General features: G+C 44.8%; 1 protein-coding gene across 1 annotated transcript in view; it reads left to right on the forward strand.

Moving 5' to 3' along the window:
* Nucleotides 1-14500, forward strand: part of SMAD2 (SMAD family member 2) — a 267476-nt gene that overhangs the window by 174177 nt on the left and 78799 nt on the right. Inside the window, 2 exon segments of the mRNA XM_029580444.1 lie at nt 11754-11807; nt 12137-12349. Coding sequence (XP_029436304.1) covers nt 11754-11807; nt 12137-12349 — 267 coding nt within the window.

Raw genomic sequence — 14500 nt, forward strand, 5'->3', positions numbered from 1 at the left:
ATTGAAAGGTGGTAATGATCAATGTGTGGAGGGAGACGAAGAAATGGCAGAAATATTAAACGAATACTTCAGCTCTGTGTTCACTAAAGAAGACCCTGGAGAAGGACCATCTCTACACAACAAAAAACTGGTGGGAAGTGGAATAGATGAAAATCCTTTTACAGTAGAAAATGTGTGGGAAGAGCTAAAGAACCTGAAAGTGGACAAAGCCATGGGGCCTGATGGGATTCATCCAAGGATATTGAGGGAGCTCAGAGATGTTCTGGCGGCTCCGCTGTGTGACCTGTTCAATAGATCCCTAGAAACGGGAGTGGTGCCGAGTGATTGGAGAAGAGCGGTGGTGGTCCCGATTCACAAGAGTGGGAACAGGGAGGAGGCTGGCAACTACAGACCAGTCAGCCTTTTCCCACCGCCTTCGGTGGTGGGAAAAGTAATGGAGTCACTGCTGAAAGAGAGAATAGTGAACTATCTACAGTCCGGAGAATTGATGGACCAGAGGCAACATGGATTCACCAGGGGAAGATCCTGTCAGACAAATCTGACTTTTTTGACTGGGTAACAAAGGAATTGGATCGAGGAAGAGCACTCGATATCATATACTTGGATTTCAGCAAAGCTTTTGACACGGTTCCGCACAGGAGACTGGTGAATAAAACGAGAAGCTTGAGAGTGAGTGCCGAGGTGGTGACCTGGATTGCAAATTGGTTGACGGACAGAAGACAATGTGTGATGGTAAATGGAACCTTCTCTGAAGAGAGAGCGGTTTTAAGTGGTGTACCACAAGGATCGGTGTTGGGACCGGTCCTGTTCAATATCTTTGTGAGCGACATTGCGGACGGGATAGAAGGCAAGGTTTGTCTTTTCGCGGATGACACTAAGATCTGCAACAGAGTGGACACGCCGGAAGGAGTGGAGAGAATGAGACGGGATCTAAGGAAACTGGAGGAGTGGTCGAAGATATGACAGCTGAGATTCAATGCCAAGAAGTGCAAAGTCATGCATATGGGGAGTGGAACCCGAATGAACTGTATTCGATGGGGGGGGAAAGGCTGATGTGCACGGAGCAGGAGAGGGACCTTGGGGTGATAGTGTCAAATGATATGAAGTCTGTGAAACAATGCGACAAGGCTATAGCAAAAGCCAGAAGAATGCTGGGCTGCATAGAGAGAGGAATATCGAGTAAGAAAAGGGAAGTGATTATTCCCTTGTACAGGTCCTTGGTGAGGCCTCACCTGGAGTACTGTGTTCAGTTCTGGAGACCGTATCTACAAAAAGACAAAGACAAGATGGAAGCGGTACAGAGAAGGGCAACCAGGAAGGTGGAGGATCTTCATCGGATGACGTACGAGGAGAGATTGAAGAATCTAAATATGTACACCCTGGAGGAAAGGAGGAGCAGAGGCGATATGATACAGACTTTCAGATACTTGAAAGGTTTTAATGATCCAAAGACAACGACAAACCTTTTCCATAGGAAAAAAATCAGCAGAACCAGGGGTCACGATTTGAAGCTCCAGGGAGGAAGATTCAGAACCAATGTTAGGAAGTATTTCTTCACGGAAAGGGTGGTGGATGCCTGGAATGCCCTTCCGGAGGATGTGGTGAAGACCAGAACTGTGAAGGACTTCAAAGGGGCGTGGGATAAACACTGTGGATCCATAAAGTCAAGAGGCCGCCAATGAAGAGTGGGTGACTCGCCAGAATGATGGCTAATGCCTGGAGACAATACCCTTATTCAATAAACGTACACATGCTTACTGTGACTCCAACATCATTCTAGCTTTCAACAGCAAGAGGAAATGTGGAATAAAGGATCTGCACTCACAAAGGGGGGAGTAGCTGGCTTGTTACGGCGGTTACTACCCCAAACCAAATAAGCCTGTTACTTCAATTTCTATGCAAATACAGCATAGTTCTCTGCTTCAACGGCAGGGGAGAAGAAAAAAGGGTTCGCACTCACAAAGCGGGGAGTAGCTGGCTTGTTACGGCGGTTACTACCCAAACCAAATGTGCCTGATACTTCACTTTCGATGCATATCCAGCATGGCTCTCTGCTTCAACAGCATGGGAGAAGAATAAACTGATACTTCAAGCATATCCAGCATAGCTCCCTGCTTCAACGGCAGGGGAGAAGAAAAACAACCAATAAGGGCTGTATAACATAGTCTGGGTAAAACAAATAAGCATGGGTGTAGCTTGCTTATTGCGGCGGTTACTACCCCTACTACCCCTAACTTATCAGCTAGATATTCACTTGGATGCAGCTCCATCACTGCTTTCTACATTAATGGTGGGGGTGGAAGGGAAATAGAACCAAGAGCTAAGAGAAACAGATAAGTATGAGAGAAAAAAGTGTGTGAAGCTTGCTGGGCAGACTGGATGGGCCATTTGGTCGTCTTCTGCCGTCATTTCTATGTTTCTATGTTTCTATCTGTCTGCCCCTTTTGAGACCTGAAGACCAAGGCCCAAGTTAACTGTTTAGGAAATTTAGATAGGTTAAGATAGTTTGAAGATTAAAATGTATGTTACTTCTAGGAGAATTCTTTGCAATGCAGAATTTGCACAGAATTCCACCAAGCCTCCACACCTAACACAGGATTTACCTTTTCCACAGAATTTGCTAGTTGTCTTGTGCGAGTTTGACAGCGTAAAATGCCGGCTCCACTAGCAGACTAGAGGAGGAATAGCTGGTGTAGCTGTCTGAAGAGTGAGCTGCCGCAGGCTTGTGAGAGGAAGTGCTGCTGCTGTCATCTTCCTGCACTGCAGCTCTTAAAGCGTGAGTGGTGTTGTGCCCAAACCCCCACATTGTCACTTACAAGAACAGTGCAGGAATTTGAGCATCTTGCAGCTATTAACTGTGAGAGCTGCAGTATAGGAAGATGGCTCCTCTTCCCATAGGCTTGCAGATGTTCATTCTTCAGGCAGCTACACCAGCTCTTCCTCTTCTTGCTGGCTAACAGTCGACTCTTTACATTGTCATACTTATGCAAATAGACTTTTGCCAGTTCCTTCCAGTCCTGCTCAGAGAACCACATGGACAGAAAGCTGAGCAGCTGTTCCAGGGCAGTACCTACAATGCAATCAGTGAGGGGTTGCTGGTGGCAATATGGGGTTCAGAGACTTGGATTAATGTTTGGAGATAGGGAAAGAAGGTGTGAGGAAGAGGAACATGTAGGTGGGGAGAGAAGCTGGGAAGGAATCTGCTTAGGGGAGAGAGAGGGAGGGGACTGCATGGTAAAGGGAAACAAATGTTGGAAAATGAGCTCAGGGTGAAGGTAGGAAACATTAAGTACAAAGTGAAGGAGAGAGTGGAGGAAAACATGGTCTGCTGCCTTATAGTTTAGATTTTGATTTTCAGGAATTTTAAATTTAATAATCAGTGGACCCTGAGAGGAGCTGCTGGCAGGACAGATTTCCTTCAACTGCTGACATTTGTAATAGTAACTATGGAAGCTGTTGTGTTTCTTCAGATATTGGCAGCTGCAAATAGCACTACCTGCAGTTCAGAGTGGTGCTTGGATTCTGTACTGTTAAAGTAAAGTCCCTCAGAACCAAAAATCCTAGTTATGGTGCACTTACTTCCTCCAGAGGGAATTCTGTACCAAAACCTTTACATCTTTGAGTTAGAACTTTTTTCTGTTTTGAAGTTTAAATTACTTCTTGGTCAGTGATTATATTGTATCATTTTGATAAATATATTGTGCAGAATTTTAAAATATTGTGCATAGTATTCCTCCAGGAGTAGTAGACTGTGGGGGTGGTATATTAGTTTTTATATGGATGTGCACCATCTTTGGTGAGAGGAGCAGAGTCATTGGCCTGTGTGTTTGACTCCTATATTTTATGTTGAGTGTATTTTTGTAAACTGCTTTGGTTGCTTTAATAAGTAGGGTGGTCTGAGTTTGAAATGAAAAGAAATTTAGATTAGGTTGGCAAATTTTCCATTTCTGGATTTCAGGATACTTATTTCCATACTGCAAAGGCAGAGATCCATCAAAATTTCCTCCCAGTTTGTTGTGGAGTACACTTTCATTGCACAGCAGTGCCCTTTGATATACTATTTGCATTGTGGGTCATTACCAGGTCCTAGTGACTTTGCTAAGTGTGAGGAAAGATACTTTTTCTGTATCTGTGTATCGGTCTGCACCTGAGACAAAGATTTCATAGCCTAGAGCAGTGGTTCTCAACCTTTTTTCTATCAGGACACACCTGAGAGGTGATGCTCACATGCGTGACACACTGAACACATGACTATCATGGGACTTAATATAAGCACATGCTCTGCATCCCCAGGAGTCCCCCCACTTCCTAACAATGGGTGCAGAGCAGAACTAAGACATTTCCCCATACAATTCACCACACAACAAAGATATTCTGATTCTGGTGTTGTCATAGTAACAGCACCACAAACTCCCTCTGTTGCCAGGTGCATTGTAAAATAATGCAAACAAACCCCACTCTGTACCTGCCTATCAAACCTGCCATACCTCAGCAGCACTAACTCCAAGAAATGAGACCGCAATAGCCCTGCCAATGAAAAGGCAGCAGTTCACCACCAGTGCAATATAATATGGAGAAAATACAAGAAATAAGGCTGGTACAAACCTCTAGTAAAGTCCCTCATCTCAGTCACATGCACACAGAACACAGATCTGCCTTCACCAAATATAGAATAAAAGACCACAAATTACAAATGTGCAAACAAAACCTGAAATGGAAACCCCAAGACCCCCTGCATGCAGTGCAAAACTAGAGACTGGAAACAGAAATATTTCCACCTACACTAAGCAAAGTCCAAAGAGAAGAAATGCATATTCTCAAAACTGACATAGTATGGCCCTTGTACCCAGTCACTCTCCTCCATGCCCCCATCACCCCCCACTTCTCCCAGCTACTCACCCATCCCTTCACATGCTCATATCCCTGACTAATATTCCTGATACCCCCACCTCTGCATCCTCTTCCCTGTGCCACCTCTCTCCCCTGCTGAACTCCTTCTGCCTTTCCCAAGAATATCTCTGTCCACCTCTTTCCTACCCCTTCCTGCTCAGCAACCACCACTCCCTGCTCCCCCAACCCAGCAGCCCCACACCTCCATCTCTCTGCTTCCATCTTTCTTCCCTGCCCAGCAACCCCAACCCCTCCCTCCTCCACCTCTCCATACCCAGCAATCCCAACATCCTTTCCTCCACCCCTTCCTATCCAGCAGACTCCCTATTTCCCCATGCCTTCCTGCCCAGCAGACTGTTGAACTCCTTTCTTCCCAGGCCTTCCTATCCAGTACATTTCCCCTTCCTCCTGGCTCTCAGCCAGCAGAAAAGACTTCAGCCCAATCCAGAGTCTCCCTCCCTTTTTATCAGCAGCAGATGAGGGCAAGAAGCATTGAGAAGAAGAGGCAGCAGCAGCGGATCTACAGAGCATGCATCTTTCTCCCATATGCTCCTGCTTTCACATCCAGACCCCATGGGGTGAAGAGAGCATCAGTAGCCTCACTGCCAGGCAGAAGAAGATAAAGTTGGTGTCCTGCCAGGCCCATATGAACAGAAGCTGGTGATTATCGTGCTCTGATCTGGGTGAAGGAGGAGCGAACAACCTCCTACTGACCAGCAAGAGGAGAAGGAAGCAAAAGCAGCTTCCTGTCATACCCAATAAAGAGAAGTAAGCCAACTCCTGTCCAAACTGATGAGGAAACACCAGTCTTTCTGGCTGGCTCTACGGACACACCCTCCCCGGACTTCGCGACACACTAGTGTGTCCCGACACACCTGTTGAGAACCACTGGCCTAGAGAACAAAATTACTGGCCTCATAGAAAAGGTCAAGCTATTAATGGTATAAGAGGATGCCATAGCAGAAAAATTCCTTCACTTGCTAGGTCTGATGGCAGCTACTAATCAGTTTATCTATGATACAGCTCTGAGAACACTGGCACAATCTATTTCATTGGAAGCTGTTATGTTAGATTTGTTCCTTCAGCTGTCTGAAAACAAGCAATTTTTCCTCGACAGCCCTACCATGAGTGTTCGGTCCAAGGCCTTTTGTCTTGAGTAAAGAGAAATCCACCTCAGAAACGAAGGCTGTTGGTAAAGACCTAAAGCAGGGGTTAGTAGCCTTTTTTTTTTTTTAACCAAATTCCAAAGAAGCAGAAACATTACTATTACAATTGTGGGGTGAGGTATGAGTAGAGCAGTGTCACTTTCTTCCCTTCTGTTCCCCACCCCAACTCAAATGCCTTCTCTTTCCCCTTGATACTGTAAAGGTTCTGTCACCGGCAATTATTTTCAAAACACGTAGTCTGGCATTTTGTGATTATGCTGATCTGCACCACGAGTCTTCACCAAGTGCCTCGTAGTAGTAGCAGCCTTCCTCAGGACCCAAGGTGTTCACGTCTACCCATGTCTAGACGATTGGTTGATCAGGGCTTCTACTTAGCAAGCTGCTCTGTCGTCCCTACGTCTTACTTTACACACTCTGATTTCGCTAGGATTTCTAGTCAACTATGCGAAATCCTGCTTAGTCCCATCTCAAACTTCATCATTCATAGGGGCAGACTTGCACACCTTGCAGGCAAAGGCATTTCTGTCTTGACAGCGAGCTCTGTCTCGCACACTAGCTACAGTCTCAGCACCGCACAACTGCAAGCCACTTCCTCATCCTGCTGGGACACATGGCATCCTCGGTGTAGGTCACCCCAATGGCCCGCTTGGCCATGAGTCATGCAGTGGACTCTGAGGTCACAATGGACTCAGTCCGTCCAACCTCTATCGACCACTGTCCACATCACCGACTCACTTCGTCAGTCTCTAGCCTAGTGGAAAAATCAAATCAATCTCCTCCAAGGCCTACCCTTCCAGGCTCCAGACCCTCAAATAATTCTCACCACCAATGCTTCCAACCTCGATTGGGGAGCCCATGTCGCCGATTTGCAGACACAAGGAGCTTGGTCTCCAGAGGAAGCCAAACACCAAATTAATTTCCTGGAGCTGCGAGCAATCAGATATGCTGTTAGGGTCTTTCAGGATCGCCTTTCCAATCAGGTCATCCTGATTCAGACGGACAACCAGGTGGCCATGTGGTACATCAACAAACAGGGAGGGACGGGCTCCTACCTACTGTGTCAGGAAGCTGTGCAGATATGGGTGGAGGCCCTTTCCCATTCGATGTACCTAAGGGCCACCTACTTGCCATGAATGGACAATGTGTTGGACAACCTAAGTCGTGATTTCCATCTGCACGAGTGGGCCCTCAACCCTACAGCAGCAGACTCACTATTCCAGCATTGGGGTTATCCTCACATAGACCTTTTTCAGTCACCTCAAAACCGCAAAGTAGAGAACTTTTGCTCTCTCACTCGCAGTCAACACTCTCAGCCAAGAGATGTGTTCTCCCTCTCATGGGCAACAGGTCTCCTATACGCATTCCCTCTACTTCCACTTTTCTCAAAGACTCTTGTGAAGTTACGTCAGGACAAGGGATGCATGATCCTGATAGCACCACATTGGCCTCGCCAAGTGTGGTTTCTGATACTTCAGGATCTCTCCATTCGCAGGCACATTCCCTTGGGAACGGACCCGCTTCTGATTTCTCAGAACGACGGGTGCCTGCGCCACCCCAATCTTCAAGCTTTGTCCCTGATGGCATGGATGTTGAAAGGTTGATTCTTCAGCCACTTAACCTTTTGGAGCCAGTTTCCCCTGTCCTGATTCTCATGGAAGGCTTCCGTGAAGCAAAGTCTTACCTATACAAATGGAACAGGTTTAAGTCATGGTGTTCTTCTCAATCCCTTGATCCCTTTACCTGTTCCACCACGAAGTTTCTAGACTATCTCTGGCACTTGTCAGAATCAGGTCTAAAAACTTCCTCCATCAGAATGCATGTCAGTGCGGTGGCCGCCTTCCATAAAGGTGTCTGATGTTCCTATTTCGGTACAACCCCTCGTAACACATTTTCTGAAAGGCTTGCTTCACCTCAAACCTCCACTGCGTCCTCCAGCCCCTTCTTGGGACCTCAATCTGGTTTTGGGTCTGCTCATGAAACCACCATTTGAGCCTCTCCAATCCTGTGAACTTCGATATCTCACATGGAAAGTGATTTTCCTTTTGGCAATCACTTCAGCTCGCAGAGTTAGTGAGTTACAGGCCCTAGTTACCTATCTGCCTTACACTAAACTTCTGCAGGACCGGGCAGTACTCCGCACTCACCCTAAGTTCTTACCTAAGGTAGTATCAGGGTTTCACATTAATCAATCCATTATACTACCTACCTTCTTTCCCAGGCCCCACTCCAATCCAGGAGAACAGGCTCTGCATACCCCTGATTGTAAATGGGCTCTAGCATTCTATCTAGACCGTACAGCTGCCCACAGGAAAAGCACGCAATTGTTTCTCTTTCCATTCCATCAAATTGGGGCAGCCTGTGGGTAAGCAGACTCTCTCCTCCTGATTAGCGGACTGCATATCCTTTTGCTATCAGCAAGCAGGCATTATTCGAACATCAGAATGCCTTCCTTAACAGTCTTTAAAGCACACTCTCAGGGCCATGGTGACTTCAGTAGCACACCTACGCTCTGTGGCTCTTCCTGACATCTGCAGGGCTGCTACCTGGAGTTCTCTCCATACCTTTACAGCCCATTATTGTTTAGACAAGCCCGGAAGACAAGATTCCATCTTCGGCCAATCTGTCTTGCACAACCTTTTTACAACTTGACGTACCAACAACCCTTCCGCCTGCCTGTTAGGGTTCAGGATGCCCTCTACCAAATTCCACCCCAGTCCTTGTGCCTATTGCACATCTTGGGTACATTTGGTGCATTTTTCGGACATCCTCAGCTCGGTACTCACCCATATGTGAGGACTACCATCCTGCTTATCCTGTTTATCCCGTGAGAAAGAAAATGTTGCTTACCTGTAACATGAGTTCTCACAGGACAGCAGGATGTTAGTCCTCAGGAAACCCGCCCACCACCCCGCGGCGTTGGGTTCGTTTTCTTATTTTATTTTTCGGCACTTCTGTAGCTTTAAACAAGACTAAAGGGGGACCCCTGCTGGCTGCAGGTTTGGTGCCATGCTGGCCCATACCCTGTAGGTGCCATTCAAAGTTCTAGAAACTTTGACAAGTGTTCCGTGATTGGTCTCCATCTTGTGATATCACCCATATGTGAGGACCAACATCCTGCTGTCCTGTGAGAACAGTTGTTACAGGTAAGCAACATTTGCTTTACAACCTGAACTGAGAACCCTCCACATGGCAGCATACAATACTGCCACCGAGCCCTTCGGACTAGCCCATCTCGAAGCTGTCATAGTAAGGTTTGTGTTGCAGGCCCCATCCTCTAGTTCTGCAGGCCTTACCTTCATAAAACACAGTGCACAAAGTGGGGCTTTAAAAATGACCTGTACAGTGGCAATATTACCTGTTGATCATACCTCTATTAATGTATTCAAGCATACTGCTGTCTTTTCTTGTTACTTAATTATATTACTTTTCTACATTGAGGTATTCTGAAATAATTACTTCCAAATCTCTTGTTTGATAGTTTCCTCTTCTTGTCCTTCTAATTGATACGTGGTTAATGAATTTTTGTGTTGTAAATGCATGATGATGATGTGGATGATCATCTGGGATTCACTGATCACCAGATGGATGTGGTTCAGTATTATTTAACATTTTTCTATACTGACCTTCATGAATAAATTCAAATCAAATCGGTTTACATGTAACAAGGGGTAGAACTTAATCAACCATTTAACAAGAGGCGAAAGTTACATATAACAAGGAGGTAGTAACTTGGGGGGCTAAGTTAGCTGGAGACAAAGGACAGCAAAACTGAATAAACTAAATAACGAAACAAAAACAGAGGCAAAATATCAAATCTAAACTAGGCGGGGCTCCTAGTCAGGTAAGCGGAGTCCCGTCTGGTAGAAAATGGATGGTTTTGAAAGTCAAGGGAAGGCTTGGAGGAAGATGGTTTAATTCAAAGGCAAGAGTCCTAGACTTTAGGAAAACTAATTTTGTTAAAATGGGGATTAACTCAAGGAGCCAGCTAGATGGGAAAGTCTAGGTGAATTAGAGCAGTGGACAAAACTAAAAGGAGATATTAAGAGCAACTAACCATTTTGTTAGAATAGAAAATAAAGGAATGAGGAAAAAGAGGTTGCCATGGTTTCCTAAAGTAGCTGAAAAGAGAAAAGGTAGCATTCCTAAACTACAAGAGATCAGATGACAATGGGACAACAATATCTGGAAAAGCTAAGAGAAGCTGGGAAAGTAGTCAGCAATGCAGAGATTTAAATGGAAGAAAAATAGCAAATGCAGTAAAATGGGGGGAGCAAAACAAGACGTTTTCTGATATGTTAGTGATAGGAGGATGTGCAAACGTAGTATTGAGACTCTGAGATGACAAGGAGGAATATGTAGAGGCTGACCAGAAAAAAAACCAAAATTTGCTTAAATATCTGGTGTTCATATGGAAGGGCTAGGAGTAGGACCACAAAATGAACACACACACACGATTAGAAGCAAAGTAAACCTCAGTCGAATTTCAGAAAAGTGTGTATAAGGAGCTAACTAAACAAAATAGGTAAAGTGATGGGCCAGTTGGGATACATCTGAGGATATTAATTTAGTGAGGTTCTGGCAGCTTTCAATGCTGCTTTAGAGTTAGGAGCAGTTCTGAAGGACTGAAAGTGGTTGGAGGTGGTTCCTAGTCACAAAAATGGAAGTAAGGCAGAGGCTAATATCTACAAGCCTGTTAATCTGTGGTGAGAAAATTAATGGAAAATCTGATTGTGCAGTTTGTGGAATCTGGTGGATTACATGATCCAAGCAGCATTGTGTTTACTAGAAGTAGGTCTTGTCAGATGAATCTGATCATTTTCTTTGATTAGTTGATGAAAGTTGGATCAAGGGAAAGCGCTAGATGTAAGGAACTTGGATTTCATTAAGACCTTTGATACAATTTTGCATAGGGGATTTGTAAATAAATTGAGCACCCTTGGTATGGGTTCTAAAATGACTTAGAAACTGGTTGAGTGTGAGGCGACAATGGGTGGTTGTAAATGGAGTTCATTCTGAGGAGGGGAGGGGCATTACTCTTGCTGTCTCTTGGTCCTGCCATCTCCAAGTGCATATGCAGCATGAGCTTTTTTGTGGATTTGTACACTCAAGGGACCAATAGGTGCATAGATGTGATGTTGGAAGAGAGGCGGAGATAAGTGCCTGGCCCTGTTGACAACTCCAGTCCATCATGATTTCTAATATCTGGCTGCAGGGTGGGTGAGAGAGGGCAGCCAGCCCAAATTTGATGTTGGCCCCATTCTACTACTGCCTCCCCCAGTACAGTGGTCATCTAGGCAGCTGCCTAGTGCTTCCATTGGCCCTGCATTATTGGGAAAGGAGGCAAGTAGGAGAAGCTAAAAAGAGCTTGAAATTTGCTGATCTTGCCCTAGCAGAGAGTGTGGTACCCTTCTGGTCCATTCTGATGTGACTAAAGTGTTATCAAATAAGTAAAGCTATTACAGTTCAAAGTATAAATGCAAGTGAAGATTTATTGATAAAAAGTTGATATCTGTTATACTTCCAGGAAAAGGATTTCCTGAAGTGTTTAAACAGAGTATTTGATATTCATTAAACTGATGTGTTTTTGCATCTGTGTTTTGATTAGTAGTAAGAGTAATCTGAATATCTGAATTATTTTCTTCCCTCCCTCTCTCCCCCCCCCCCCCCTTTCCCGTTGCAAAATTTATATTTGTGCAGGATCTCCAGCAGAGTTGTCTCCCAGTACTCTTTCTCCAGTTAATCATAGTCTGGGTAAGTTGATCTGTGTTTGAGGATCATGATAAAATATTGAGAGGTGTGGAAATGGGCAAAGTCTTGAGTGGATGCTTTTTTGAAGTTCTTTTGAAAGTGGAGAAAAACATTTTGGTGGATCTCTAATTTGTTGCCAGGAGTGGTTAGTTAGGCACCTTTCAGGAAGACATTTCTAGCCACTGGGATGGGAAAACGGTTTTACATTTTATGGATTATGTGGCTAGGGTGCATATATGCAAATTGATAGTATGCATTCTGCTTTCCCTGGTTTAAGCATTAGATATGAAAATTCATCCTATAGTAATATACATCTTTCTTCTTCATTTTAGATCTGCAACCTGTTACTTATTCTGAACCTGCATTTTGGTGCTCAATAGCATATTACGAATTGAATCAGAGAGTGGGAGAAACTTTCCATGCATCACAACCTTCACTGACCGTGGATGGTTTTACTGATCCATCAAATTCAGAACGATTTTGTTTAGGGTTGCTCTCCAATGTTAACAGAAATGCCACAGTGGAGATGACCAGACGACACATAGGTATGGTGTATTGTAGGACACCTTTTTATTAGTTTGTATATGGGGCGTGTAAGTAAAGGAGGACATGGTTAGAGTGGTATCATCAGCAGTATTTTATAAATTGTACCTGGTTGATTACCAAGCTGTGCATAATGTATTACAGAAGTAGTAGCTGAAAATAGCAATAGCTGAAATTTCATGATGTGATTTGAACATGAAACTGTTAATGCAGTAGCGCATTTTCACACAACAAGCAGCATCACTGACATGACAAATGCAGCTTGTGATGTGGTCACACACCTTGAATATGATCTACACTACAATAACCTAGCAAACTTATCAAATAAGATTGCCCACATCCAGAATGAACTAAATTCCAATGTTGCCACAGAAGGCCCACAGGAAATAATTCAGGATGCTCTCTCTCACGAATTTATCATTTTGCTCTCGGGTAAAGGATATCAACTCTTCTCTTTACTCTTAAAATTACAGCATGCAAAAAGGACCCCTGTCCCTCTTGAGCAGTCAGTTGGGGCAAATCTGGCCTATTGGAATGCCTCCACCCATTGTGAATGCCTCAATTATAAGATTGCCTAACGTAGAGGTCCACAAACTACAAGCCGTAGGCCAGACCCAGCCCATTAGGTCAGCCGCCATGTTTTTTCTTCACATGGCTTGATTAGGTCCACAGAAGGATTCCCCCACCAGTCTTGGTAGAAAGGTTGGTGAGGGGAAGAGGCCCCAGAACTTGCCCTGATGAACACCACTGGTGGGGAAGGCCCTAATAGTGTGAGGGGAGGAAAAGGGAAGGACAGGAGAGAATCAGAGTGGGGGAGGGATTTGAAAGGGTAAGATAAGTGGAATGAAAGGAGGGAGTGCACCACTCCCCCACAGGATAGGGGAGTACACTACCCGCCTCCCCACACTGGAGGTAAGGGAAAAGCCAGGGAGCAGGGCTTTTGGGAAGAGGGCCCCCCTGCAGGTTTGCCAACTTTCAAGAAATCTGGAAATATTACTGGTATATTTGCTACACCTTTGAGAAACCTGGTCCCTTCCTATCTTTGTATTTTTAAATCATCCAAAGGGCCAGACTCATCTGTCTCTTCATCCTTCTCCCTTCCCTCACCTACTCTCCTTCACTCTCCCTTTTCTCTTCTCACCCTCCTCCCCTCATTCACTTGCCCACTGTCCTTACACTGGTGAGCCTGGCCTCCCCACCTGTGGCAGCATCCATCAGGCAGGGTCCCAGGGCATCATCTTCCATTAGCAGGGCTTAGCCTGCCTGCCAGTGGCATTGTTCATTGGGGCGGGTCCTGGTTTGGCTTCCCCACTAGTGACACAGTTTAATCAGGGCAGGTTCTGACATTTCCCCTGCTGGCAGGGCCTGGTCTCCCCACAAGCTACATCCTTGATCAATTTAAGTCTCGGGCTGCCTCTTGCCAGCATTTCTAGCACTTTAGATGTTAATTTAAAAAAAAAAAAAAAAGAGAAAGTGTGTCTGTAATGTACAACAGTTACAGTAGTCAGGATGTGACATGAGAAGATTTGTATCATTGTGGTAAAATTGGCACAGCTGAAAAGACAGCCTTAGCTACAGCCTACACCTGAGCTTCAAAGGTAGGCTTGGTGTTTAGGATGAATCCCAGGCTACGACTTGAGAGTAGACAGGAAGATCTGCCCCTTTGAAAGTCACCTAAAACTAAGACATTGGTGTCCTGGACAAAATGATAGATCTTTCCAGGGCAATCATTCAAGTTTCCAGACAGTCTACAACTTGATAAACCTAAAGTTCATCTGCAAAAGATGCATGTAATATGGGTAGGTAAGAGTCACCAGTGTCTTAGTTTTAGGTGACTCTCAAGTCTTTAGCCTGGGATTCATCCTAAACACTAAGCCTACCTTTGAAGCTCAGGTTTAGGCTGTAGCTAAGGCTGTCTTTTCAACTGTGCCAATTTTGCAACACCTGCCTTTGCCACAGTGATACAGTAGTCAAGGTGTGATGATTTGTAACTCCTCTACATTAGTATTCAAAATAAAAATTTAAAAAAACCTCAACTGGTGCCTGCAACTCAGAACACTATGACATGAATGCTGCTGAACACACAAGTTTAAAAAGATCACACCTATCTTAAAATCCAGATACTGGTTACCTAAAATCCAGATACTGGTTAC

This window comes from Rhinatrema bivittatum, chromosome 1, assembly GCF_901001135.1.
Source record: "Rhinatrema bivittatum chromosome 1, aRhiBiv1.1, whole genome shotgun sequence".
NCBI classification, from domain to species: domain Eukaryota; kingdom Metazoa; phylum Chordata; class Amphibia; order Gymnophiona; family Rhinatrematidae; genus Rhinatrema; species Rhinatrema bivittatum.